This window comes from Furipterus horrens, unplaced genomic scaffold (genome assembly GCF_987537825.1).
Source record: "Furipterus horrens unplaced genomic scaffold, mFurHor1.1.pri manual_scaffold_4, whole genome shotgun sequence".
Taxonomy (NCBI): Eukaryota; Metazoa; Chordata; class Mammalia; order Chiroptera; family Furipteridae; genus Furipterus; species Furipterus horrens.
The window spans coordinates 52,815,013-52,842,929 of record NW_028327174.1 but is presented as its reverse complement, the minus strand read 5'-3'; the positions used below and the strand labels follow the sequence as shown (position 1 = coordinate 52,842,929).

The following is a 27,917-nucleotide window of genomic DNA, read 5'->3' as shown; positions in this document are numbered from 1 at the left end:
TCTGAGACTCCTTCCTGCCCATGTCCCCTCCTTCTTCCCAAGCCTCACACTTGTTTGCTTCATATATGGCCCTCGCTTTTCCCACAAGTCAGACATTTTATCTCCACTTTTGTTTCCCATGAGCAGCACTGCTCAACTCAAATGGCAGGAGAGCTTAAACGGATGCCTTTTGGCTGAGGTGATGTCAGAGTGCACCCTGTGGGGTTAGTGTACTTTCCATCCCACTCCCCCCACCCCAAGCCTTCCTCTGGATATTTCTCCGAAGAGGTGGGCACAGACAACATGTCACTGGGCCATGGCAATGTGGCACTGCAGGACGGAACTCAGCCCACCTGAAAGAAGTCTCATTCTCACCCCTGTGTCATGGAGCTCAGTGGTTCCTAATCCCCTGGTGTTAAAACTCAACTCATCCTGCTGGATCAGGTGCTGTTTGAGGTCCCTAGGACCCTTGAGGAAATCACTTGAAGGGAGGGTGGAGATCGCCAGTCTTTTGTCAACTAAGGCAAGTTTGGGTGATTAAGCTAAGAAAGAAAAACCATTTTGGTCCAGAGGATTATTTTTGAGGTGTGTTGGGAACTTAGAAATAACTTATTGCCTGGAAGGCAAACCAAACCCAACATGACTCTCAGCTAATTGCTGGCCTCTCCTTCTGCCAAGACAAACTGCTTGTATATAAAGGCCAGTCTCCTCTGTTGTCCCCACACTCTCCTCACCCCTTTCAGCTCCTGATAAGTGACTGCTAGCTCACCTCCAAGCTCTCTCACCATGAACAGACAAGTCTGCAAGAAATCCTTCAGTGGCAGGAGCCAGGGCTTCTCTGGTCACTCTGCCGTGGTCTCCGGCAGCAGCAGGATGAGCGGTGTGGCTCGCTCTGGGGGAACTGGCGGAGGAGCCTGTGGACTCCGGAGTGGGGCAGGTGGCTTTGGCAGTAGCAGCCTGTACAACCTGGGTGGCAACAAGAGCATCTCCATCAGCGTGGCTGGTGGTTCCCGCACTGGTGGCTTTGGGGGAGGGCGTAGCAGCTGTGGCAGTGGCTTTGGGGGTGGCTATGGAGGTGGCTTTGGTGGTAGCTTTGGCAGAGGAATGGGAGGTGGCCTTGGAGGAGCTGGTGGCTTTGGAGGGGCTGGTGGCTTTGGTGGAGCTGGTGGTTTTGGTGGATCTGGTGGCTTTGGTGGGCCTGGTGGCCTTGGAGGGGCTGGTGGCTTTGGTGGGCCCGGTGGCTTTGGCCCTGGTGGTTTCCCCGGGGGAATCCAGGAAGTGACTGTCAACCAGAGTCTCCTGCAGCCCCTCAATGTGGAGATCGATCCCCAGATTGGTCAAGTCAAGGCTCAGGAGCGGGAGCAGATCAAGACTCTCAACAACAAGTTTGCCTCCTTTATCGACAAGGTGAGAGAAAAGCCCAGAGATGTTGTGGAAGGTTTGGGCCATCCAGGGAGTTGGTATAGAAAGATGCCAGTGGGATCTGCCAGGCTTAGAGACAGGGATGTGGCATCTTGTCTTGGCTCTGCCTTGGCCCCTACAAGTCAGTGAGCCTGCCTTTCTTGCTCTTTGGACCTTGTTTTCCCAGCTATGAAATGAGGGTGAGGTGGGGGAAGGGTTCTGGCTTCTGGTTTCCTTCTAGGGATAGGACCAGGAAAAATGAAGTGAGGGCCCAAACATACTCTTAGCTCTTGTTAAGAATAGGGCATTAGCCATGATACTATTACAGCTCATTTTCAATTACTCTTGATAAGCAATTGCTTAATAATCTAAACTAGCTGGAAATTAAGCTTGGGACTACCCCTCAATGATGAGTATTGGCAACTGACTTACCTTCTGAATGGTGCTGTGCTTCAGCCACTATTAAATTAAGGGGCCTGTGCTGGAGCAGGGAAGGGTGTGCTTGTTCTGGGGGATGAACCTGGGATTGGAAGTTAAGCCTAGATTACCTGTAAGTCAAGTAACTGAAAGGGGGAACAACTATAGAAAATCTGAAACAACCTCAGAAAAGTTAGGCCTCATTGACTGTCTTCACTATCTGTATAGAGGCGAACAAGTTTTCAATGATAAATAACTTTATTTATGCTACTTTCCTTTAGTTGTGTACTGGATCCCAATAGACTAGGGAAGTGCTTGGTTTGACTCTGCTTTGTCACTTAGTAGCCACATTACTTTGGGCAACTTAATTAAGCTCTTTGAGCCTTAGTTTCCTAATCTACAAAAGAAGGATAATAGCACCTCCTATATAGGTTGTTGTGAGAATTAAACGAGATAGAAAATGTGAAAATAGGTATAGAGTAAGCACTTAACATATTCTAGCTCTCCCTTTCTAAATCCTTATCCTTCTCAAATTCCAAACAAACACCCCCAACCAAACAAAACAACAAAAAAACCAGAGGTTATTGCAATTTTAAAAACTGGGTTCATGTTCCACATTTCTACCTTCTGGGATGCAGGTGCGGTTCCTGGAACAGCAGAACAAGGTCCTGGAGACCAAATGGAATCTGCTCCAGCAGCAGGGTGCGGGTACCGGCCCGGGCCCCAACAACCTGGAGCCTTTCTTTGAATCCTACATCAGCTTCCTGCGCAGGCAGCTGGATTTAGCTCTGGGGGAGAGGGGGAACCTGGAAGGAGAGCTGAAGAACATGCAGGACCTGGTGGAAGACTTCAAAAAGAAGTGAGGGCCCCAGCTGGGCAATTTCCTCTTCCGGGGGATTAGCAAAGAGGCGCGGCCTCATTTTGGGATTTTAACTTTTTCTGACTGCACTGTCTGTCAATACTCTTGGACAGATTTATTGAGGGAAGCATGACCAAGCAGAAGGGGGTGAGATGGTGAGGACTGAGACTTCTAGGAGGCTGATTATGACATGTTTTTCAGTCTCCAGGCAGGCCCCCTCCTACCCCAATCCACATGGACAGGAGAGCCTCCCAGTTTGAAGCCCTTTAGGATGGGGAGCCCTACACACATGACTGTTCATAGGCATCCCCTTGGAAGTTTGTAAAAAATGCACATTCCTGTGCCCCAGTCCTAGACTCCTTGAATCAGTGGGTGTGGGTGGGTCCCAGAAGTCTGAGTGCCCCATAGCTCCCAGTCCAATACCCTTTTGTGCAGCTTCAGTCAGTCTCCTCAAGTATGTTCGGTGCTGTAGTTGACACCCTCTGAGTCTGTGAGAGGTAAACAGGGCTTCTCAGGGTGGGGAAGTAGCTCCAGACATCCTTGGAGGTCAAGACCCACGGAGGTGGGCACACTTGCTCAGGCGAAGCCCCACCCAATTCAACTGCCTGAACCTGGTGGACACCATCCGTGGCAGGCTCCATGCTGGGTTCTGGGAATCCAGCAGCAACTCATATTCTCATTGCCCGGAAACCTCCTTTTTCCTGGAATCATTCTGGTCTTTAATCCTCATGAAATCCAAACTGTTGGTGGGATATTTTAATTATTAACAGGCACGAGATCATAACTTTGATGCATTCAGAAGACATGAGTTCATTCTTATCCCAAATTCCATTAAGAAGCAACTCTAATTAATGAAAAGAGAAACAAAGCATCTGCTCTGAGCAAATACCTCTCTGGGCCTCACATAGGCCCACTGTGCTTTGTGATGTCTGTCAGAGCGGGGCATGTAGTCAGGCTCCATGAAGGCTTCTTCCACACTGCCTGTCCACACCTCAGCCTGTCACCGGGACTTGGAGGAGGGTGAGGCAGTGACCAGAGGTCTGAAAGGCTTCTAGGAAGAACTGGTTAAATGCATTTTGGGGTTCAGTGCAAAATGACAATGCAGGGCCCTTTTTAAAAAAAATTATTAAGAATTTGAAGATGGTTTCAGCAGAGCGTTAAACCAAGTGTGAAGACCTCCTAAGCCCAGGGCCCCGTGGAGCTGGTCCTGTCTCTTGAGTGAGGAGATTCTGCATGAGTGCTTGAGATCCTCACCATTTTTTTTTAACTTCTGAAATGTCACTGTCCAAGTGTATGCCTCTTTCTGTCCCAGGTATGAAGATGAGATCAACAAACGCACTGCAGCAGAGAATGAGTTTGTGGGACTCAAGAAGGTAAGTGAGCTCAGGAAGGGTGGAGTCAGCTCTGGGGCACAGCGACCCTGTGCTGTGTTTGGGGCTCCCGTTTTGCCTTCTGTTTTTGGAAATAAGGCGTTTGATGAAGGAAGCTGCTCTGAGTACATTACTGGTGGGGAAGACATCTTACAATATGAATGATGAGCTGCTTAGTAATGGCAACTCCTAAGGAACTTTTTTTTGTATAGCATTCATCAAGGTTTTCAGCCCACAAATGTACTCGGATGTTATTAACAGCAACAGTCCATAAATACTTAACGCTTGTTTAAATCAGTTATCATACAGATGAAGTAATGAGAATACCTTTATTTCTATTCAGAGGGTGGGTTTTTGGTACTTTTTAACTAAAGTCATATGTTAGATAAATGTGTTTTTTCTACCCTTAGTCCATGCCTGGCTGATATGGCTTACAGTTTGTTACAGCATTGGGGTTTGATTGGTCAAAGCAGTGAAAAGAAAACCACCTTTTCTTTCCTTTAAAAGGGGAAGAGGAGGGGTGGGCAAGGGACAAAGAGGAGTGATGAAGACAGGAAAGTGCTGAGCTGTAAGTGGCAGGGGAGCAGAGGGTTATTCTTTTGGCTTTCTGACCCCACCTCCCTCCTACCCCCCAGGATGTGGATGCTGCTTACATGAACAAGGTGGAGCTGCAGGCCAAGGTGGACTCCTTGACAGATGAGATCAACTTCCTGAGGACCCTCTATGAGATGGTGATTCCTTGGCTTGCCAAGCTCCAGAGCCTTCCTGTCTGCATCTCCCCAAACATGCTTCTCAAGTGTTACTTAAGGAGACTTTTTTTGTGTGGCAGAACACACACAAAAGTAGTGACAGCGCACAGAACTCAGCTCTGCCCTGGCCAGGAAATGCTAACTTGGCTCTTCCAGTCTGCATGGTTCCTCTCCATCCTCTTTACTTTCCCATTTTGTTCTACACTGTCCCTCTGGCTCCTATAGGAGTATCACAGCTAGCTCCTTCAGAGTACTCCTCCCTACTGTAGCCCCATGGAAATCCATGCAGTATGCTACTGGCTGATACTTGCAGGCTGACACCTGATTACATTTGTGTATTTCCTTTTCCTTTAGTTTTGTTGTCTGGCATCCTTTCATCTGTAGCCAGGCCTGAAATGCAAGCTTATCGTTCTAACTATCCCACTCCTGGCCCCATTGTTGAGATATCTCTGCTGATCAAAGATTCTTGAAATTTTTCATTCCCAACATCCTCTGAGGCCAGCAGATAGTGAAGATGATCATCCATGTTCCCCACAGGAGCTGTCCCAGATGCAGAGTCATGTTAATGACACATCTGTGGTCCTCTCCATGGATAACAACCGCTGCCTGGACCTGGACAGCATCATCGCTGAGGTCAAGGCTCAGTACGAGGACATCGCTCAAAGGAGCAAGGCCGAGGCTGAGGCCCTGTACCAGACCAAGGTGGGAGCCCTTTCCTTTTCCCCACACTCTAGTTTTAGGTCCTGCTGAACTTCATCAAGAATTCCCCACACTTTGCAAAACCATGTTGATTGGTTTCTCCTCTGTTAGCTTGGGGAGCTGCAGACCACGGCCGGAAGACACGGGGATGACCTGAAGAGCACCAAGAGTGAGATCATGGAGCTCAATAGGATGATCCAGAGGCTTCGGGCAGAGATTGAGAGTATCAAGAAGCAGGTGGGTCTGGGATGAATGGAAAGATCCTGGAGGTCTTCTGGGCCCTGAGGAGTAGGAGAAGCAATGGGTGGGCCTCTGCCACATGCTTTCTCTGCCCTTTCATGGTGTCACATGTGGGATAGCACAGTCTCTGGGGCATTCTGTTTTTCCAGATGGTCTTCCTGGAGGCTGGGCTTCTTGAAGTCTCCCTAAGGAGAGTTGGTTGCCCATTCTGGTTTGCCCAGCAAATCTTGCAACTCTCAGGGTGTACTTAAATATTCAGCTCTCAGTAAAATCTGTCCTCAGTGAGCTATTGGTCATGTACTTCACATAATCTTGTTGGCTTATTTGTATCACTGGAATGAAGTGATTAGGCAAGGGAGTTTTTAAACAATTACAAAAAAGAACCACTCATTAGACCACTACTACCTTTACCAGTAAACCAGTGTTCCTTTTCTTGATGAGATATGAGCCAATTTCAATGGGCCTAATATGAATAATCCACTTACAAAACTAACTTCTGTTTTCTGAGCATGCTCATTGAATTTCTAAGGAAGGAAATGAAGGGGTGCTGAATGGGGAAGAGATCTGCTGTTTGTTTCTGGGTCACTATGCTGATTGATCTCCAATTTCTCTTTGCCCCAGAATGCCAATCTTCAGGCTGCCATTGCTGATGCTGAGCAGCGTGGAGAGATGGCCCTCAAGGATGCCAACGCCAAGCTCCATGAGCTGCAGGCTGCCTTACAGAAGGCCAAGGATGACCTGGCTCGGCTGCTGCGTGACTACCAGGAGTTGATGAATGTCAAACTGGCCCTGGATGTGGAGATTGCCACCTACCGCAAGCTGCTGGAGGGCGAGGAGTGCAGGTGAGGGGCGGTAGGGTCAGCATTCTCCAGACATGACTTTAAAGTGATGTTTGATAATGAAGAAAGAAGGCAAGATGATGAGGAAAGGACAACTTAGGAAAAGGGTAAGAAATATCCTGAATGACAGTGTTTAGCATTCAAGCCCCATTATTTTTTGTTAAATAAGATCCTCCAACTCTCCACCTTATCATGGACAACAAAATAGTTGTACTACAGACCTCTGTGGAGCCTTACTGTGTGTGACTTATAAGGAAAAGTGCTTTGGCGTTGTGAAAAACTTATAGTGCTGCTCACTGGAACTTTCTGAGATGATAAAAATGTTCTGTATCTGTGCTGTCCAATACAATAGCCACTAGCCGTTTGAACACTTGAAATGTGGCTAGTGCAATTAAGGAACCAAGTTTCACACTTGATTTACTTTTAATAAATTTAAATGGCCTTGTGTGGCTAGTAGTTACCATATGGACAGCTTAGTATAGACAATTCTGCAACCACCCACCCCTGAACTTGAGTTCATATAAGGAGGTGGCTGATACATACTTACTCTGGAAAAATAACACAATATCAAGTGGCAGGTGAGGGCTTAGTGAGTGGATATCAAATGCCAAAGGCATATCAAGAATTGAGAGATCTTTCTGCTGACTAGCTGCTCCATGCAGCCCGTGTTGATGAGGAAAACAAAACTCAAGTGTGAGAAGAAAACTTAAGGATTTCTTATGAGTCTCCATGAAGAGGAGTGTGTGTGAAGATGGTGCTATGTGTCCTGGGAGTTGTGAGATGAGTGGTTGACACTAGTGGGGCCCTCATGGGCATGGTGTGTAGACATATTCCATGGCTGCTCAGATGCAGTCACGCCTGCTCCATGAACAAGAACGAGGCCCAGGAAGATGGGCAGGGCATTTTCAAATTCATCATGTGCCGAGTGTCTGCTCCCCTCACATTTTACCCACCTTGGACAACTATTATCATCACCACTGTTACCATGTCAGGAAGGTCACTGGGAGAGGGAAGTCAGAAATAAAAAAGCCAGGGCTGGGTGGGGAAGGAAGGGAAGGTGGGAAGATGGTCTCAGCAGGGGTGGAGAGGTGAGAATGGGCCAATCAAGTGGGGTTTGCCTGGAACAGATAATCTTGGGAACCAAGGGAAAGAAGATGAGAGATGGAGGGTGACTGGTGGGTTTTCTGGACATCTCAACCCCCTGAAGCAGCCTCATTTCCTGGGGAAGATCTGGTCATAGAAGCAGGCTTGGAATAGCCTTTCTTCGCCCTGGGAACCTGACCCATAGTTGGGCAAATGGAATGATGTGGATCCCAAAGTTATGAACCCCCAGCTGTTTTGGCTAATGACTCATTGCAGAAATAATTCATTTCTCCTTCTCTTCTTTTTTTTTTTTTTTAGGATGTCTGGAGAGTGTCAGAGTGCTGTGAGCATTTGTAAGTAGCCCTTCAAAAAACATCTCCTGGACTGTAAAAAGGGGAATTAGAAACATCTTCCCTGACCTTCAGGCAGGAGAACCTGACCCATGCAAGTAGGCCAGGCCACCAAATGGTATCTAGGGTCTCAGGCCATGGCCGTACTCTGTTCCCTGTGTAAACTGGAAAACCCCTATGGTCTTGGGGAGTGCCCTAGTTTGGAGAACCAGACATTTCTGTGGATATTGATGGCTCCCATTTTTGGAAAAGGGTACCAGAGGGCTGGGCTTACTTTTTTTTGTTTTAAACCAACTGAGGCCTCAGAGAAGTTCATTATATTTTTCTAAGTCACACAGGCAAATGGGATGGAGCTGGGATATTGACCCATGTTGTTAGCCTGAATTGAGTTCCTGTGCTCTTGTAGCAGTGGTCAACAATGTCACCAGCACAAGCAGCAGCTCTGGTGGGAGCCATGGAGGCTTTGGAGGGGTCATTGGCAGCAGCAGTGGTGGCTACAGAGGCAGCAGCAGCGGCGGCAGCAGCAGAGGCAGCAGTGGTGGCTACAGAGGAGTAAGCGGTGGCAGCAGCAGTGGATATGGTGGCATTAGCAACGGCAGCTCTGGGGGCTACCAGACTGGCAGCACCGGGGGCTACCAGAGCGGCAGCAGTGGGAGCAGGCTCAGCAGTGGAGGCAGCAGCTCTGTGAGTCAGAGTGGAATTGGCTCCAGCTCTGGCGGCCTCCAATCCTCTGGAGGCAATGGCTACAAGTCTAGCAGTGGAGGCAGCACCACTAGGCACTTCTCCCAGACCACCAGCCCGAGCCAGCACAGCTCCAAGTGATCCTCCAGGGCCAAATCTCCATGCCCACTTGCTTCCCGCTCAGCCTGCAACAGCATTTCCCACTCTCTGCTTAGCATCAACAGATGCCAGCTTCAACCTTGCTTTTCCTCAAGTTCCCTGCAAAAGGAACTGAACTTCTTGACTCCTGCATTTCCAAGATCCCAGGGAGGGCCAGCTGTTAGTCTGTGATGATATCCTTAGATCTGACCTTGTGATGGCCCCTGATTTTGGACAGCAACCCTTGAGCCCAAACCAATGTGGACCTTCCCAGCCTGGCCTGTTCCCCCTCTGGCCCATCTCCGTCTCTCACTGGGGGTTGATGGTTTGAAGCTGGCATGTTTCAGTTCCGCTTGGACTGTTGGTTCCCAGGGTGCTTTCCTCACATCTGGGCATCATATCTTGACTTACCTCTGCCCCCTTAATTCCCTTAGTTGTGGATCCTCTGGTGATGATTATGTTGCATTTTCTTTTCTCAATAAATTGCACTGTATTTCACATTCTGGTGTTTGACTTTCATTCAAGGAGTCACAGAATAAACCAAGGCACAAGAGTGGAAGGAAATCAGGTGTGGGTGGTGGTTTTCCAGAAGTTCAGTAGAGCGTATAAGAACACTGAATAGTCTTGGCTTTTCCTTTATCCATGTGGTTGGGTTTCTAGTGATAGGTGTGCTCAAGAGTACAATACTTATGTTGCTTAAGAGGGAGCCTCCCCACAAAGAGGTCTTCTCATTCATCCTCCTGCCTCTGGGTAGGCCTCTGTGATCCAGTCTTGGAAGAAGAAAATTTTGCAGTTCATCAAGGGAATAGATTCCACTGGGACTTTGACTCCTTTGCTCCATTCCCACGCCAGCCAGCCAGAGCAAATTTTCTTTCTGCAAGCATAGTTCCTGAGATATGAAGGACCAGGTTCAGGCCAATTAAAAAAGACAAAGGAATGAAGAAATGGAGAACCAATATTGCCTTTATTAACAAAGCAGACACTGGAGAACGTGGCTTATACCTTGGTGGAATGGGCTTCCTGTTAGAGGACCCCAGGATTAGGCCAGATTTCTTCTCAGGCAGAGGCAACATGGGGCCATGATGGTGTTCCCAGTGGGGTCAGACCCCTGATGGCAGGCAGGAGAGAAGAACACAAGTTTGCTACAGACAGCCAGATCCTAAGAGGGGGAGTGGCAAAGCTATGCAAGCCTGGTTCTTCCTTCCAAGCTCACTCATCAGGAAAGAGAGAGGGCAGGCATGCTGCCTTCGTAGAGCTCATTCCAGAGTGATGTAAAATTAGAAATGAGGAAGACTCATGTATGCCTGACTGTTCACTGGCATTTCCCAGCTGTTCTCAGAAAGCTGTTGCCCAGAGGTAACAGGACAGCCAGTGAGGGTTTGTAAGTCATGGTAGATCATGCATCACCCTCAGTCCTCCCAGAAGTCACATCAGAGATGGACTAATGACAGGGCATCTGTACATTTGTCTGATAGTCCAAGGAGAGTGCCAGATCATGGCTTCCTGTCCTTAAGCTTTATCTGATCTCATAAGCTCATCCAATCTGATCTCCAAAATAAAGCATCCCTGGTCTCAAGACTTTGAGAAAGAGTTATTTTAAAATTCCTATCCTTAAGAGTTCAATAAATACTTGCCCATCTTTTCAAGGCCTACAGACAAGAGATGGCCCTTTTCCGCATTTACACTTGGCACAGCTCTGGGTACTTTGGGAGCAGGGTAGGCTGTTCTGGATTGTTGCTCTTATGGCTTTTTAGAGACATTCCAGTGTCTGCTGTGTTAATAAAGACATCCAATTCCTAGGAAAACACCCTAGATGCTCCATGTGTTGCCTAACTTAGTGGGAAGAGGCTGACTGTCCCGGATTAATCCAGCTTTTCCTTAGACTGAAGCAGCAGGATTTGGGAATGGCTGTGCGGTCTCGTTATCCACCTGTTGTATGTATGGAAAGTTTGGTCCTGAGTATTGTCTCTAAGGCTCTGTCTAGGGTGTGTGGAGCACTCAGTAGAAGTTTGGTGGTCAACTGAAAGAATAGATAGAAATAAATTAGAAGAGCAGGACCAGCTATCTGCCAGCCTGAAAGAAAGATGGAATGGTCACACTTCAAGGCAGGATGGGGCTGAAAGTTGACAGTGAGGGCCTAGGATTCTCTTGTGAACTCTTATTAGGAGAGACAATAGATAGGGCTACTGAGGGAGGCAGGGAAGGATGAAAGGATGCTTGAAATGGGGAGAGGGGGTCAATCAAGGCATGCTGGAAAGGAAGCCTGGAACAGGACTGGGAAGAAGAGAGAGCCTGGGCAACATGCAGTAAGGGCCAGGCTATAGGGCAGATGTCCAGACCAGATCCCAGGAGAATGCCAGGACTGGCATCATTGTCCATATTTAAAAAATTTCTTTTTCACCCAAGGATATATTTTGTTGATTTGTGGGGAAGGAGGGAAAGAGAGAGAGAGAGAGAGAGAGAGAGAGAGAGAGAGAGAGAGAGAGAGAGAGAGAGAGAGAGAGAGAAACATCAATTGCCTCCTGTATGTGCCCTGACCAGTGATCAAACCCTCAACCTAGGTATGTGCCTTTACCAGGGATTGAACCCACCACCTTTTTGGTGTATTGGATGACACTTCAACCAACTGAGTCACCTTGTCAGGGCATGGTCCATGTTTTTGACACAGACTGGGACTAAACAGTGAGCTAGTACATCAGGGAAGCTTCCAGGCTGAGGGAATCATGTCTGAGGCCAGGGTAGGGACTGTGGAGGAATAATTCTATGTTTATGGGAGGCTGGCAATCCTGAGCTTTCTGAGCCTTGAATATATCTTCTAGCTGAAGATAGAGCTGGGGAAGCTCTTTGCATGTGAAGGTGGCCAGGGAATGTAGAGTAGGTATTTACCCATGTGTAATGAAAGGTCAGAGGGGTGACGGGAAACTCCACAAATTGATACTTGGTATCCTACCAGCTATGTCCTTAGGATTAAATAGTCCACCTCCCAGTGGTGACTGCTTCTTTATTCTCCATCCTTCCTTTTATTTTTTTTATCCTTCACTCTTCTTCTCCTTCTAAAGATCTTCCCCTAGATCATAAAAGCAACACATACTTATAGTAAAACGGCACAAAATTTAGCAATGTTAAAGAAAGGTCGTCTATAATTTCACCACCCTGTGACATTTGTCAATGTGTATGCATGTGCACATACATACTACGCACATATATACAGACAGGTACATGTAAATATACCATATTTTACAGAGTAAGGTCTTATAATGCATATTGCTTTATAACTTGATTTTTCACTTGATCTGTTGTGGGATTTATCCATTCACTCATTCAACAACTAGATTGAGTGCTTATGGTTTTTGAGACCACTGCCAGGTTCAGAAATAGAGCAGGGAAGACATATAGTCTCTGCTCTCATAGAGTTTATAGTCTAGCTGAGAAGAAATTTACCAAATAATGTCTATCTATAACAACAAATATAGATAAAGACCATAATATTTTTTTCAAAGCATATTTCAATTATTACTAAAAAAATAAAAATAAAATAAAAGATACACATTTCCCACCCCTATTCTTTCTAAAGGTGTGATATACATGTTTCTGGTCAGAAATGTTCTACCAAACATTTTATTAAACCAAAGCCAGAGAGAAGACAATGAAAGCCCTTTGCTACCCCTCCTACTCAGGCTTAGACAAGTGGAGCACCATTTTGACAGGAAGATGAATAGAGTTGGAAGTGCAGAGCTTGTAGAATTACATTTATACCAAACTCATGCCCACTCCGACTGAAACCTAAGGAACTGATTTATACAGAAAGGATTAAACAAACAAACAAACAACCAAACAAACCCCAGCACACATACACTTCATATGCTATAAGAAAAGGATATCTTTTAGTCCATTTCCAGCGTGTAGTGTATATTCACTGGTGCCCGGCAAAAGAGTAACTCCAACGAAAAACGTATTTTTGCCTTCAACAACCAAAATGTACAACCATTTAACATGTATATCTTTGAATGGGTAATCACAGAAAATTTAAGATTAAATCTACTAGATTAGCCTGAGTAGTTAGCTATAAGAAATATTTTATTTTTCCAAAAATGATACTTAAAAAAAAGAGGCTTCTCTCTGAGCAATGGGACTACATCAGGGCTAGAAGACAAAGATAAAAAGACCTGCAAACTCAAGACTATGAGTTGATTTTCATAAGCAGCTTTTGGGTAAAGGACATCTTTTATTAGTTTATTCCCATAGTCCAGACTAGTTCTAATTTTCCCACAATGGTAAGCCAAAAATAAGAGTTTCAGAAATCTGAAGGAAGGGACAGCTGTCTTAAGACCCTAGATAACCACTCCCAAATAGTCAAAACTTCACCCGGGTGGGTCACTCAGTTTGAAGCACTGAAACTCTTACCCAGGCACTATTAGCACAGGGAGGATTCAAGCAGAGCCTGCTTGTGGTATTTGGAACAGGCAGGCCTTGGGATGATGTTCTTTCACTTTGCTGACACAGGAACCTAGGTGCTGGGGGAAGGGCCCTTCAGGTGGAATGTTACACGTGGTCTTGCCCCAGGGCAGTTGGACTCTCAAAAGCATCTGAGATAGGTGTTTACTTTGGCAGGAGTACTATGAGTTACTGAATACAAGAAGTGATTCAGGAGAAGCAGAAGTCCTGGGAGGGTCATATCATTATCTTTTTATCCCAGACTACCTAACATTAATGAATAGCTGCAGTCTTTCCAAGACATAGTCCCCTGTCATCAAGAGCAGGAGCCTCGGACTTCCGGCCAAGATGGAGGCTTAGACGGACACGCTAGGTCTCCCTCTACAACTAGAGAGGAATACAACTACTTCAGAACAAAGGATAACTAGAAATTCCAGAAAATAAAACTACACGGAAGCCCAACATATGAAGTTATAAACCAGCGGTGCCATTTGGGCAGGTAAGAGTTAAAGAGGGCAGCGCTGTTTGCGGTCGCACCTGGGACAGCGGCGGGGCGGCGAAAAATCCCGGCTGCAGTCAAGCCCCTGGCAGTGCGCGACCCCAGCGCTGGGGAAAGCAGCCACCGCATCGCCTTGAACAGTGAGGCCCAGGGGGGCGGGAGGACGGATCCCGGTCTCCTAGCTGAATAACTGTGTGAATCCATCTTGGACCCCCGCCCCCAAAGAAAGCACCACAGGGCTGCGAAATAGGTCGCGGACAGGCGCCGGTCGCTGAATTGTGACGCGTACACAGGCACTGCCCCCTACAGTCGGCCCAGGAAAACAAAACGCATCTGTCAAAATGAGGCAGACAACTATAGAAATCCCGGTGACACAGCTCACCAGGCAACAGATAGAGAACCTGACAGATGAACAGATAAGAAACCTGTCAGAGGCTCAGTTCTGGGCTATTGTTATCAGGTGGCTTACAGAATTCACAAAAGATCAGGAAAAAGATAAGAAAGAAGCGAAAAACATTCATAACGAAAGGAACAAAACCACATACGAGACAGATGGTGAGGAAAAAAAATCCAGAGTTCATTTCAACAAACTGGAATATGGAGAAGGAACAAGCAGTCAACCAATGCAGAGAGAGGAAATGGGAAGCAACAATGAGAGGATCAGAAACCTCTGGGACAGCTATAAAAGGCCCAACATAAGAATCATTGGTTTGCCAGAGAGTGAGGAAGATGAACTAGAACTTGAAAAATTGAGTGAAAATATAATAAAGGAGAACTTCCCAGACTTGGGGAAGGGAATAGACTTGCAGGTCCAGGAAGCAAGGAGAGTTCCCAAGAGACTGGACCCAGGGAGAACCACTCCAAGACACATTATAATCAAAAATGTCAAAAATTAAAGATAAAGAGAGAATCTTAAAAGCAGCAAGAGAGAAGAAAAGAATTATGTACAAAGGGGTCCCAATTAGACTATCAGCTGACTTCTCAAGGGAAACCCTACAGGCAAGAAGGGACTGGCAAGAAATATTCAAAGTAATGAAAATCCAAAACCTACAACCACGAATACTCTACCCAGCGAAATTGTCATTCAGAATAGAAGGACAGAGAAAGTGTTTCCAGGACAAAATAAAACTGAAAGAGTTCATTAGATCCAAACCACTGTTATATGAGATGTTAAAGGGACTGGTTTAAAAAACAGAAGCTAGGGAGATGAAACAAAGGCAAACTAAACAGGCAACGAGAGTGGAAAAGGAACTGTGGGTACGGGAAGCATATTGGGGGGAGGTCAACAGGGAGGGGGAGTGGGGAGAGGGAGGGAGATGATATAGGAATTGGGGATCAAGGTAGGAGGGAATGGAATAGACGGAGAGAGGTTGGGAGGAACTGTATGCACAACTAATGGACATAATCTAAAAGGGGGGGACAACTGGAGGGAGGGGGGCCACCGGGTGGAGGGGAGCAGAGGGAAGGGAAATTGGCACAAATGTAATATTTTAATCAATAAAACACATTAAATAAAAAAAAAAAAAAAAAAGAGCAGGAGCCTCTCCCAGACTATTGAGTTCATTCCATCCAGAAGTTTCCCATAGCCTGGAGGTGGGAGTCAGAGTGGCAGATGATTCTGGGAGGCTGGCACAGAAGATGATTTGCACAGTGAAGTCGCCGTTGAACCACTGCTTTGAGCCCTGTATTAGACCAGTTTATTGCCAACAGTTGATAACTACCATTATAATCATCCAAGCTATAAAAATTGATATTAGTGACTTTCCCTAATACTGAGCTCAATTATCAAATCTCTCTATTACAAGTGTAACATCTGGTTTAAGTGTTTTTTGCTCCATTAACTGTGTGAACATGATATAAATATTACTAAATGTGATGGTAACTAATTAGAGTAACATTGAAGCTAAGAACACTGGTTCCCTGTTCCTTACTTTCAGGATGTGGACACTTCCTACATAACCATAGTGAACTTAGAAATCTAAATGGAGAGTCTGACTGGTGAGGTCAATTTTCTGAGTCCTCTATGAAGCTGTAAGGATAATTCTTTCCTCTAGGATGGAACTACAACATGAGGTGGCAAATCTTGTTTGATTCTGGAGATGTAGTTTCCTTTGAGAAATCTGTTTGGCAGCAAATGCTTGCAAAGTCTTTCCCAACTTTATCTTTATTCTTCTTTGTTTCTACCACTTCACACTTCCTTATCACACTACCTATCTTCTCTCAATTCTTCCCATGACTTTGGACTTCCAGAAGCTATAGTCCATGCTTTTAGAAACTCATGCAATAGGTTCCCAAGGGAAATCTATACGGAGGGACCGAGAGGAGAGTTAAGGGCACCCCTCATTGCCTGCTGGGCATTTTCCTGCTTCCTGGTTTCCCTGGATCATTCTCTTGCTACTTTCTTTTGCCTCCAGGAAGATTTAGTTTTCTAGACCCCATAACATTCCTGAGCCAGTGGATGGAAGGTCCAGCACACCCCAGAGAGATGGTGACACTGTCCATGGTGTGCCCCTAAGTTTAGAAGTACAGTCAGGTCCTGTTGGAATCCAACGACACTTCTGTCATCCTCTTCATGGATAAAAATTGGTGTCTGGACCTCGATGGCCTCATCACTGAGGTCAAGGCTGAGGAGAAGTTTGAGGCTGAGGCACTGTACCAGACCAAGGAAAATGAGGGTCACTGCATCAATCTGGGCCCACAAACCCTTCCCAGGACTCCTGCTCCTTCACTGCCAGCCACTCCTGGCAACTTCCCAGAGAATGCACAGTTTATTCAATGGGGAACCCACTGAAGTTTCTTTCACAAACTCCCATAACTTATAGTGTTTTTCATTCCACTGCATAATATCTTTAAGAGCAACCATGATTTTCAGTTAAGTGATTCTTTTTACTCTAAATGCCTTGTGGACATTTATGTGATATAGGGCTTTCTGGATTGATTGCAGTTTTATTCCCCTTTTTATATGCACATGTTTGAGATTTAGGGCTAATCTCTTTCTACCTGCTTTCTCACTTCCAGCTTGGAGAGCTGCCAACCACAGTCAGTGGCTATGGCAACAACCTGAGGAACACCAAGAATGAGATTGCAGAACTGAATAGCATGGTCCAGAGGTTGGGGGCCAAGATTGAGAGTGGCAAGAAATAGGAAGGGGTAGCTCCCCAAAGCCTGGAATTGTAACTCTGATGACAGTGGTGCCCTGGGATGCCAGCAGGACACATGGACTTAACAGGATGGGCAACCTCTCAGGTCCTCATTGGAATTGTGAGTAATGGGGCACTCAAGTGCTACCATGCAGGACAAGGGCTTTATCTTCAGGATGAAACTATGTTCCCTCATTTCAATGGGTGAGGTGCCAAAATGACATTAAATAAATGGGGTTGGGTTTCTGAGGTCTTAGATCATGGATTATCACTTCCTAAGAGTTTGGGAAGCAAGTGGCCAGTATGTCTGGGTAAGGACTCAAATGATCACTGGAATTTCCCAGAATGGTATAGTCACATGGATATGAATAATATGGGCAAAAAGAAGTTAGCATGGTTAGCTACACAAGACACAGGTTAGAGATCTTTCATTAAGGATCTAGAGACCTGTGCTCACCTGACGAATGTCCAGATGGGTCTAGAGATCCAGCCGTCTTCTTCCCTCTCCCACTGCAGAATACCAAGTTACAGGCAGAAGCTGATACTGAGCAGCATGGTGAACTGACCCTCAGAGATGCCCAGGTCAAGTTGGCAGAGCTCAGGGAGGCCCTGCAGCAGGTTAAGGAGGACTTGGCCTATCTCTTTCATGACTACCAAGAGCCGATGAACATCAAATTGACCTTGGATTTGAACCACCTATGAGAAGATACTGGCTGGTGAAAAGTGCAAGTAGATGAGGACTCTGGCCACAGCAAGGAACCCAACCTGAGAACCAAGTTTCACAGAATTGCATGCAGTGGCAAAGGAGGGTTTTAATAAATCCTTAAACTGAACTTCACTACATTCGCCCTTTGGGCTCAGGGATACGAACTCTATATATTTGCTAGAGAAGAACACTTAGAACTTCCTAACAGGCATATAGTGCATCCCAAATGGTAGTGTCAGCCAGTCCTGGTATGGTGGAGAATACAAAGATGGGTACTAGGTGGTCTAGTAGCCTGAAGCCCGTATAGTCCATACTGAAGTTCCCATTTCCCTCTGAACCAGTCACTCTTCCTTGCCTTCCCATCTCTGTGAATGTTATCACTACACAATGGTCTAGAAGCATCATCCAGATGGTGTCCATTGGCCTAGAAAAGATGATGCAGATTAAAGCTGTGCCACTTATGGTATGACCAGGCACTATGTTAGGTATTCTGCATGGCTTAATTTACTTTTCACAACAAACTGATGAAGAAGTATGTTGCTTCAGTTTTGTCAATGAGGGAACCAAGCCAAGGTGATGGCAAAGCCAAATATCCAGAGACACACTATATCTCTCTTCTCTACACCTCCATCCTAGAATCTTAGAGAAGCCCCTTGTCATGTCTAACCTTGGTCCCTACTGTTTCAGCTCATATTGTACTCTGGCATGTCAGGGGCTAGTTTTGAAGAAAGATGCCAAAGAAGCCACCATGAGGCTTCCATGATATTTGTTTTCCCAAACAGGATATCTGGGGAGTGCCAGAACCCAGTGTGCATCCGTCAGTATTTCGTGCATTTCTATTCTATAGTTTTAGGTAATTTTTCATGGTTTCCCATTAGCTTGCCTACCCACAAATTGTCTTTTCTACAGCAGCCTAGTGTCCAAAATAACACAAAGAGAGGAACACAAGGGAGAATCACATAAGTCATATTCGGGTAGGACTTCTCTGATGTCCCATCCAGTACATGTCCTGGTCCCACCTCCCTTCAGACAAAGAACTCTCATAGGAGGGTGGTGTCTTCTCCTTTTGGATTTCCTCTACCACTCATTACTCAGACAGGAATGAATGCAATGGCTCTTAGACAGGTAGGTGTGACTGAGCAGCCCATTCTCTTTGCAGTTGTGGTCAACCACACTTTCAGCAGCAGGAACATTTGTTCTGGGAGCAGCAGCAGTAGGGAAAGCTGGAGCAACAGAGGAGGTCAAGACATCCAAGAGGATAGTGTGTCCATGACTATTAGGAAAGACCCCCAGTCCGGAAGCACAAGATCTACATGAATCAGATCAACAGTTCATCCTCTTATTCCTTGGTCAAGATTGTGGAGACCACCATCAACAGGACCAAAACCCTTGTATCAAATATTAAGACTGAGACCTGATACAAGGCTGTAGAACCCCACCTGCTTTTAGCCACATCTTTCTATAATAATAGCTCCCCTCTCCTCTCTCCTCAGAGTTGGTTATACTCCAATCTCATCTTCTTAGAGACTCAAAACCAAGAAGGGTAGACATCATCAAGTTGGGAGTTTGTCTCTGAGACCAACACCTAGTCCACCATTGCCTCTTGTTTTTTATACATAAACTCTGCCTTGCCTTCTTTTAGTTCTCTGTTTCCTTTTCTTCATTGACCTGCAATATACTATGATGCATTTGGCTTTATGAGTTTTGTAGAATAATAAGGACCCATGGTATTTGCTGAAACAGAGGGCAACACACTGAAAATGTGGCTTGCAGGATTTTATGTTAGCAGTGATGTGTGGAGTGAGCAAGAGATGAGAAGAAAATGGGGGTGCTGAGGGAGTCATTGGGGTTAAGCTAACTGGGTTGGGCTGTACAATCTGCCTAACTGCCATGATGTGCTTCAGTCTTTCTGGATCCCTCCCATGGTGAGCCACACTCCGGACTGCCACACTTCTCATACTGGCTTCAGTGGCTCATGCCATGACTTCCAAATAGCTCAGAGACAGCCAACAGACTAACTGTAGTGCCCAGTCTGGGTCACCTCTGGAGCAGCCTCTTGAGGATGTTTTGGGAATAATGTATTATGTGAAAACACCTTATCTTATAAAATGAAAGGTATTCATATAGATATTGTAAGACATGTATGCAAATTTTATTAGCACTCAAATTATAAAATATTTAAAGAGCGGGACTGTTGTATACTATTTGTATGTTACATAATATTGAACAGAAAATGGGCACTCCATAGCACCTGTTGACTACTGAACTGATTAGAGCTCGGCGTGGCTCCTAGAACAAGATAAGTATTCAATAAATCAGAAATAATAGCATCATTATTTCTAGGGTCAATACTGATCATTGATTTCTGAGGAATCAGACTCTTAAGGGTAGAAATGATTTCAGAGACAAGAAGAGGAACCCCTAATCAGACACTGGATTCCCCCTCTCTCTCACAGAGGATGCTAAGTTGAATTCTGCCTTATAAATTTTACTCACGGGTCTAAGTTTTTCCTTCTGTGGCCATAGGGAGGAAGCCTAAGTCGCCTTGTGCACAAGAGTCTACACTTTTAAGGATGGTTTTTCCCTTTATAGAATTATTTCTCTATGTGAAACACTTTCATCTCCTTCTCTGCTTTGGGGTGCCTCCTGCCATCCTGGGTGCCCTCCCATAGACATCCTCTGGATGTCTGAAACCCAATCCAACCCTCTGAATGAAGCCTGACTAGCCCAGGAAAAGCCTGGGGGGGGGGGGTGGTGATGTGCATGGGCCTTTTCTTTGTGCCTTCTTCAACCTCGCAGGTGAGTTTGCCAGTCTCTTCCTGCTGTGGATTCGTCATGAGTTGGTATCGTTTTGTGTAGACTATTGTGAAACTGTGTCTCCCCATGCTAAACTATACAGCTGCTTTATTTTAATACATGGGTAGGGTTTTAATTTACATTAAATCTTTCTTGTTAGATTTGGCTCAAGTTCCAGACTGTCAAATTATTTTTGAATTCTGCTTCTGCCATCCATCTTCTTGTTGCTCTGACCATGTTTAGGCTAGTTATAAATTTAAGCTATATGCAAAGATGCCCTCACTTGGGCTTACTGGAAACAAAAATGCTGGTTATATAAAAACTGCTTATTTATAATAGAGAAGAAAGGTGTTATATTTACTATCAGGGGAAGTATCTCTTTAAACACTTCTTTACAGTGGAAAATTTAAAACAAATATAGAAATAGAGGTAATAGTGTAATGATTTTCTCTGTACCCATCAGCCAGTTCAACAATTAACTTATTATCTTGTTTCATCTCTGTTTTATCCACTCTTCTTGCCCCTCTAGATTATGTTGAAGTGAATCCCAGGCATCATATCATTTTATTTATAAGTATTTTTTAAGTTTTTCTAAAAGATAAAAACTTTCAATAATGAAATTATAACAGCATTGTCATCTTTAACAGGATAAACATTAATTCTTCAATATTATCAAGTGTCAGTCCCAGTTCATTCTCGGCGGTGCAGATAGACTCTTAAGAAGCTACACCATCGTCTCTCGAGATGGACGGCTGCCGACGACGAGTCCCAGTTCACATTTCCCATAATGTCTTATGAATGTTTTCATTAAAATCATTTGTTTGAATCAGCATCTAAACAATGTTCAAGCATTATAATTGGTTTATTCTTCTTTGTTATTCTTTGTAATTTATTTGTTGAAAAAACCTGGTAATTTGTCTTATAGAGTTAGTATCCTCCTAAGTTATTGATTCCTCCCACCCATGTAGTATTGCTCAAAATGTTTCTCCTTCCTTTGTCTATATTTTTAACAATAAAAAATGGACCTTTTCTTATAAATTGTAGCACAGGTATATATGTATAGATTCATTAAGTCACCACCACAATCAGGGTACAGAAAAATTAATTTTCTCACTCCCCAAAGCTCCTTATGTTCTTCTTTTATAGTCACACATTCCTTCTGTAACTACAGGCAACCACCGATCTGCTCTCTTGCTCTCTGTCACTATAGTTTTCTCCTTTTGAGAACTTCATATAAAGAAATCTCACAGTAGGTAACCTTTTGAGAATGACTTCTTTCACTCAGCACAATGTCTTTGAGATTCACCCAGTTGTTTGAGTGAATAGTTTGCCACCTTTATTGCCAAGAGTGGTCCACTGTACGGATTACCAGGGTTTATTTATTTCCTCACTTCTTGAAGGACATTTGCTTTGGTACCAGTTTTTGGTGACTACACAGGGGAACAATTTTTAACATAATTCCTGTTGAGTTCAAATTTTCAGCTGTTTTAGGTGTATATAGGCATGCTGATTTCAAAACTGCAGTTAGTTTTTTCCTATGATGTCAAGTTTTTTGTACACTTATCTTTTTTAGAAAAATATGCTTTATTGTTTATGCTATTACAGTTGTCCCAATTTCCTTTCCCTTTATTCCCCTCCACCCAGTGACATCCCTCCCTCAAGTTGCCCCCCTCCTTAGTCCATGTCCGTTGGTTGTGCATATAGTTCTTCTCAACATCTTCCTGTCTACTCCGCTCCCTCCTACTATGCTTCTTAATTCCTGCACCATCTCCCTCCCTTTCATCCCTTCCCCCTCCCAACTGACCTCCCTCCAAAATGTACCCCATACCTGTAATTCTTTTCCCACTCCTGTTGCCTACTTAGTCTGCCTTTGTTTCAATTCCCTAGCTTCTGTTGTTGGTTGTTGTGATACAGTTTTCATTTTAATGTTCATAGTTTTGATCCTCCTTATCCTAAACAAGTCCCTTTAACATTTCATATAACAGTGGTTTGGATCTGATGAACTCCTTCAGCTTTACTTTGTCCTGGAAGCACTTTCTCTGCCCTTCTATTCTGAATGACAGCTTCACTGGATAGAGTAATTGTGGTTGTAGGTTTTTGCTTTTCATTACTTTAAATATTTCTTGCCTGCAGAGTTTCTTCTGAGAAATCAGTTGGTAGTCTTATTGGGACTCCTTTTGTATGTAATTCTCTTCTCTCTTGCTGTTTTTAAGATTCTCTCTTTATCCTCAATTTTTGACATTTTGATTGTAATGTGTCTTGGTATGGTTCTTCCTGGGTCCAGTTTCCTTTTTCTTTTTTTAACTTTTTTTGCTTCCTGGACCTGTAAGTCTATTTCCTTCCCCAAGTTAAGAAAGTTCCGCTTCATTATTTTTTCACATAATTTTTCAATTTCTAGTTTCTCTTCTTCACCTTCTGGCAACCCTATGATTTGAATGTTGGCCTGCTTAGGTTTGAATGTTGGCCATAGGTTTCTGAGCCTCTCCTCATTTTCCTCACTTTTTGTTTTCTTTTTCTGCACTGGTTGACTGTTTGTTCCTTCCCTATGTTCCAATTTGTTGATTTGAGCCCTGGTTTTCTTTCCCTCAGCACTAGTTTCATATGTGTTTTTGTTCATTTCAGCAGGACTAGCCTTCATTCCTTCCCCGTCTTGTTTAAGATCTGCTATTAGGTCTGTAAGCAATTTTATAACCAAAGCTCTGAACTGTGCCTCAGAAAGATTTCCTATCTGCTACTTTGTTAGATTAGATATTTGCTGTCTGGTCAGCTGTGTCACTGGGATCTCTATCATGATCTGTGCCATCCTGACATTTTTGTGTTTACCTGTGCTTCCTGGGTGGGGCTGTAACACCTCCTATGATATAGGGGGCAGAGCCCCATGCACTCGTCACAACCAGGCAACTCTTCCCATCATGCTGTGGCATTTTCTGCAGGGTGGGGTCCAAAAGGATTCCTGCCCTTCACTCTCTGCTGAGAGACCGGAAGCCTCCTTCTCTGTCCCCACCCCCTCTGGGCCCCACAGTCCAAGGCAATGGGAGTCTGCCTTCCCTGGCATTGGAATTGCAAGCTGATGGGTCTGGTCTGCAGCTGGGGGTGCTCCCCGGGTGCTTCTCGCCTCCCCTTAAATATGGATGTCTGTGCTTACCACCGTCCCGCTGCTGTCGCCGCTGCCAGCACAGCTTAACCTCTCCGCCCCGGCTTCGCCCCTCCTACCCGTCCAGAGGAGCACCACTTCTTTATAACTTTATACGTTGAACTTTCATGTATTTTCTGGAACTTCTGGTTATTTCTGGTTTTGTGGTAGTTGTATTGCTTCTTAGTTGTGGAAGGAGACGGAGTGTGTCAGTCTAGGCCTCCATCTTGGCCGGAAGTCTCTTGTGTGTGTTTGCCTCTGTGTCTTAGGTAGAGCTGTTGCTCCTGTTATGTTGTAAGGGGCGGAGCCTTAGGGATTCATCAGTACAGGGTGAGCTGTTTCACCACGTTGTGGCACTGTATGAGGGGGAGGGGTCTGAGAAGGAACAATGCCACTTTCAGCACTCACCCCTTTTCCAGGCACTTCTCCCACTTCTGTATGGGACTGGCACCTCTCTAGCTGTTGCCCTGGCTGTTGTTCCCAGAGTGGATGGGTCTACGAATGTTCTAGGACTGTGGGGGCCCTTTAAACAAGTGGACTCTCCTGAGAGACCAGAAGTTTCTGCCTCCGCCCCAACCCCCACTGGTTTGCACAGTCTAAAGCAATGAGTCCTGATTTTTCCCGATGCTGGGACTGTGAGCTGCTCCGTCTGGTGAGGAGCTGGGAATGTTCCCCAGGTGTCCTTCCTGACTTTTTAAAACGTGTAACTGTGCTTTCCACTGGCCTGCCACTGCTGCCACCACCACACGGTGTCCTCTCTGTCTCGGCTCCACCCCTCCTACCTGTCTGGATGAGTATTTCTTCTTTATATCTTTGTTTGTTGGACTTCCATGCAGTTTTATTTTCTGGAACTTCTGGTTGTCTCTAGTTTTGAGGTAGTTGTATTCCTTCTTAGTTGTGGAGGGAGACCCAGCATGTCTGTCTATGCCTCCATCTTGGCCGGAAGCCTCACAATATCACCAAATGTTGTGTATTTTCTTTCATCTTCAATGTTAAAATGGCTACACAAATATTCACCAATTTTGATAAGATTTTTAAAAATGCACACTGATATGACAGCTATCACAAAACAGTCTAACAACGCTATTTCAAATGAGGTTAAAGACAACTAAGTGCTACCAGAACCATCTTTTGGAAAAAAACGAACAAACTTTTTGACCAACCCACAGTTAGCCCTATGGTATATATCATGATGATTTCAGAAAACTTGTGATGGAAAAGAGCCTTTACTTGCGTATGATCTGAGTCAAGTTCAGTGGCCACGGTCCAGCTGCAGAAAGGAGATTATTTATAGCCATCGTTCTTTTTGGATTTTCCTCTGGAGGAACCCAAGCTTCCTAGATGGTATAGGTGGTGTCTCTCAGGTGAGCTGAGTGAAGGAGGCCTTGGAAAGCTTGCATTCCTTTTGCTCTTCTCTGATAAGTATTCTCCCAGCCCAGTATACAAAATAGCCGGTTTAGTAATGTTAGGACATGTTTGCCTGTGTCTGGATGGGTGTCTCATTTGCCTTGAGTGGGAGCTACTGGAGGCAGGCCCCTGTGGCCCCTTCCTCCTGCTTCTCCTCTCAGTACCTAGGACTGGGATGAGCCCACAGGTTGGAAGGGTCAGTGATGGAAATCCCTTCCAGGATGTTGACTCTGCCTATACAACCAAAGCGGAACTGGAGGCTAAGGTAGAGAGTGTGACAGGCTGGATCAAATCCTGAAGGCTCTCTATGATGCCTTAAGTCTGGAGCCTCATCCCTAGGCCTCATTCCCCACCTGCCTTCTGTTCCCTGGAGAAGAAGGCATTCAGAGGTTCACCAGTAAGAGTATGAGTCATGTCTGTCCTTCTGACAAAAGTGAAACCTTCCCACCTGTCCCTTAATCAGTCCTGACCCCTCTCTCCCAAGCTGGTGGCTCCCTGTCCTCTGGGGAATCCCAGTGTGGGGTCTTCTCAGGAGTAGACATGCCTGCCTGGCTCTGCAGGAACTGCCCCAGATGCAGTCAGACAGCAGCAACACACCTGTGGTGCTGTCCATGGTTAACAACCTCTGCCTGAATCTGGACAGCATCATCGCTGAGGTCCACTCTCAATACAAGGAGATTGCCAAGAGGAGCAAGGCTGAGGCTGAGGCCTTGTACCAGATCAAGGTGGGTGACCCAATCATGCAGCTTTAGAGGATTTTCTCTTGTGCATGAGCCAGCCGGGACAGGCCACCCAGAGAGCAGACCCTGCCTGTGAGTCATTCTTCTCATCTCTATTAGGGGCAGTTCCCTTACCTTCTCACTGGTCTGGTCTTGCAGATATATTTCCCTTTCCAGTCAGAGAGCTCTTAGTCTGCTCTAACGCATTGCTTCCCATGGGAGGGGAAGGTATGATTCCTCCCCCACTTGGGAGGTATTGGGCAATGTGTGCATACCGTTTTGGTTGTCACACCTAGGGGTGGGGGTGGGGGTGCTACTGAAGTCTAGTGGGTAGAGGCCAGAGGTGCTGCTAAACATCCTATAATGCATGAAGACCTCCCCTCCCAACAAAAAAATATGCTGCCCCAAATGTCTGTAGTGCCAAGGTTAAGAAATCCTTAACCAAGTCCCTCTGACTGCATCCTATTTCCTGCTGGAGACATTTCCATTTCTACTCCACCAATCTGGCCCTTGTCATTGTGTGCTTCTGCTGTGATTACATTGAAGGCAGTGTTGGGAAGGAAGCAGTGGGGTGGGAGAGGGAGCAAAGGTAGACTACAAACACAGGGAATCTATACATTTTCTTCCCAGTCCCCAGTTCGAATGGGGCATAGCTTGCCCAAATACTTCTGACTCTTCTGACTTTTCTGTGCAAGGAAGTCTGGCCTGCTAGTTAAGAAGATGACTCCAGCATCTGAAATGTTTGCATTTAATCTCAGCACTATAACTTCATAGGTGAATGAGTTTAGTCATGGTATTCAAGCAATCTGTGCCTTCCTTTTCCCAGTCATAAAATGGAGATAACACTGCTTTCCTTATCAGGCAGTTGTGAGGTTTAATGAGAAAAGCACAGGGCCTGCCTGGTGCAAAGTGACTGCTCAAGAAATAGCAATGATTGTGCTGATGCAGAGGAGAGCGCACCTTGTTTGTCCAGTTGGATGACTTGCACAAGTCACACATTTGTATTTTGATTTTCCTGTTTGTGACATGAAGGGGTTGGATTAGGGGACCTGTAAGGCCCCTGCTAGTTTTCTGAAAATGTGACTCCTTCCTGGACACAGTTGGGAGAGCTGCAGACCTCAGCTGGAAGACACAGGGATGACCTGAAGCACACCTAGAGCGAGATCATGGAGCTCAACAGGATAATCCAGAGGCTGCAGGCTGACATTGAGAGTATCAAGAAGCAAGTGGGAAAGGGGAGGAAGAGCTTGTCCTAGACTGAGGGCTTATGCTGGCACCATAAACCTTGGGGCTCAGCGCGTATCACAGTGAAATCATGCCCCAGACTCATGCACACTAAGATTGGCTGGTGCATTTCTGGGCTAGGTGATGGACAAAGGTTGTCATGTGGACCCAGATCCTGCCTGCCTCCCTGAAGGCTATGGGGTGATGGGCCAGAACTACTGAGTTCAGACATGATTAGGAAGATCAGGAAAGAAGCTAATTGTGTGAAGAACAAATTGGAAAAGTAGTCAAGGAAGCTCACATCTAGATGGGCTAGGATAGAAAGAAAGTTTCTCTGGTAATTCAGGAAGACTTCCTGGAGGAGGGAGGTTTTCAGAGGAGAGAGGTATAGGAAGAGTCCAACTCCTCCTGAGTTGGTCTAGGTTCTTGCGGCCAGATGTTGCCAATCCTACTTCTTGATATGCTGGGATCAAGGTGGAGACCCAGGCTTTAACCTCTGTGGGCTGTAATTTTCTGATTTGCCCAAAGTGAGGTGACTCATGTGTAAGCATCAGGCACAGGGCAGGCCTCAGTGAATGTCACTTGACTCCAAATCAGACTCCTGGCCCCCAAACCAGAATGCCAACCTGCAGATGGCCATTGCTGAAGCAGAGCAGTGTGGGAAGTGGCCCTCAAGGATGCTAATGCCAAGCTTCAGGATCTCATGGCCACCCTGCAGCAGGCCAAGGAGGACGTGGCCCAGCTGCTGTGTGAGTACCAGGAGCTGATGAATGGCCAACTGGCCCTGGACATTGAGATTGCCACCTACCAGGCCCTCTTAGAGGAAGAGGAGTGCAGGTTAATTGGAGTCCTTCTGGTTCCCAGGAGGCCCCGAGGTCCGATGGGTTTCCTGCCTGAGCCTGCTGCCAGGTACTGTGTGTGTGCAGGTGAATGCTGCTGGAGGTGGTGGCAGCCCTTGGCAGGCCCAGCCTCCTCCTTTTAAGGGCTTCAAGATGCTGTCAGACATCCAGGAAAGTTGTGTTTTCTGTGTAATAGTGACCCCATCAGAACCTGA

The 27,917-nt window shown here is 45.7% G+C and overlaps 1 protein-coding gene across 2 annotated transcripts; it reads left to right on the top strand.

The window, feature by feature from the left end:
* The first annotated feature begins 716 nt into the window (after window positions 1–716).
* On the top strand, window positions 717–9,303 carry LOC150011813 (keratin, type II cytoskeletal 2 oral-like). 2 transcript variants are annotated; one of them, XM_090273222.1, is made up of 9 exons: window positions 717–1,386; window positions 2,436–2,656; window positions 3,969–4,029; window positions 4,662–4,757; window positions 5,313–5,477; window positions 5,586–5,711; window positions 6,336–6,556; window positions 7,955–7,989; window positions 8,396–9,303. In XM_090273222.1, the coding sequence occupies exons 1-9, from the start codon at window positions 766–768 to the stop codon at window positions 8,806–8,808; spliced, it is 1,959 nt and encodes a 652-aa protein (XP_090129348.1). In that variant the 5' UTR covers window positions 717–765; the 3' UTR covers window positions 8,809–9,303. The 2 variants fall into 2 exon arrangements, with proteins under 2 accessions (XP_090129348.1, XP_090129347.1); XM_090273221.1 differs by having other exon boundaries at window positions 8,393–9,303.
* The last annotated feature ends 18,614 nt before the right edge of the window (window positions 9,304–27,917 follow it).

Bases quoted from the DNA above. Each gene is read 5' to 3' on its own strand.
- LOC150011813 (XM_090273221.1), top strand. From the start codon at position 766: ATGAACAGACAAGTCTGCAAGAAATCCTTCAGTGGCAGGAGCCAGGGC. The intron at 4,030-4,661 runs GTAAGTGAGCTC...CCTACCCCCCAG, and splicing joins AGTTTGTGGGACTCAAGAAG to GATGTGGATGCTGCTTACAT. The intron at 5,478-5,585 runs GTGGGAGCCCTT...CTCCTCTGTTAG, and splicing joins AGGCCCTGTACCAGACCAAG to CTTGGGGAGCTGCAGACCAC.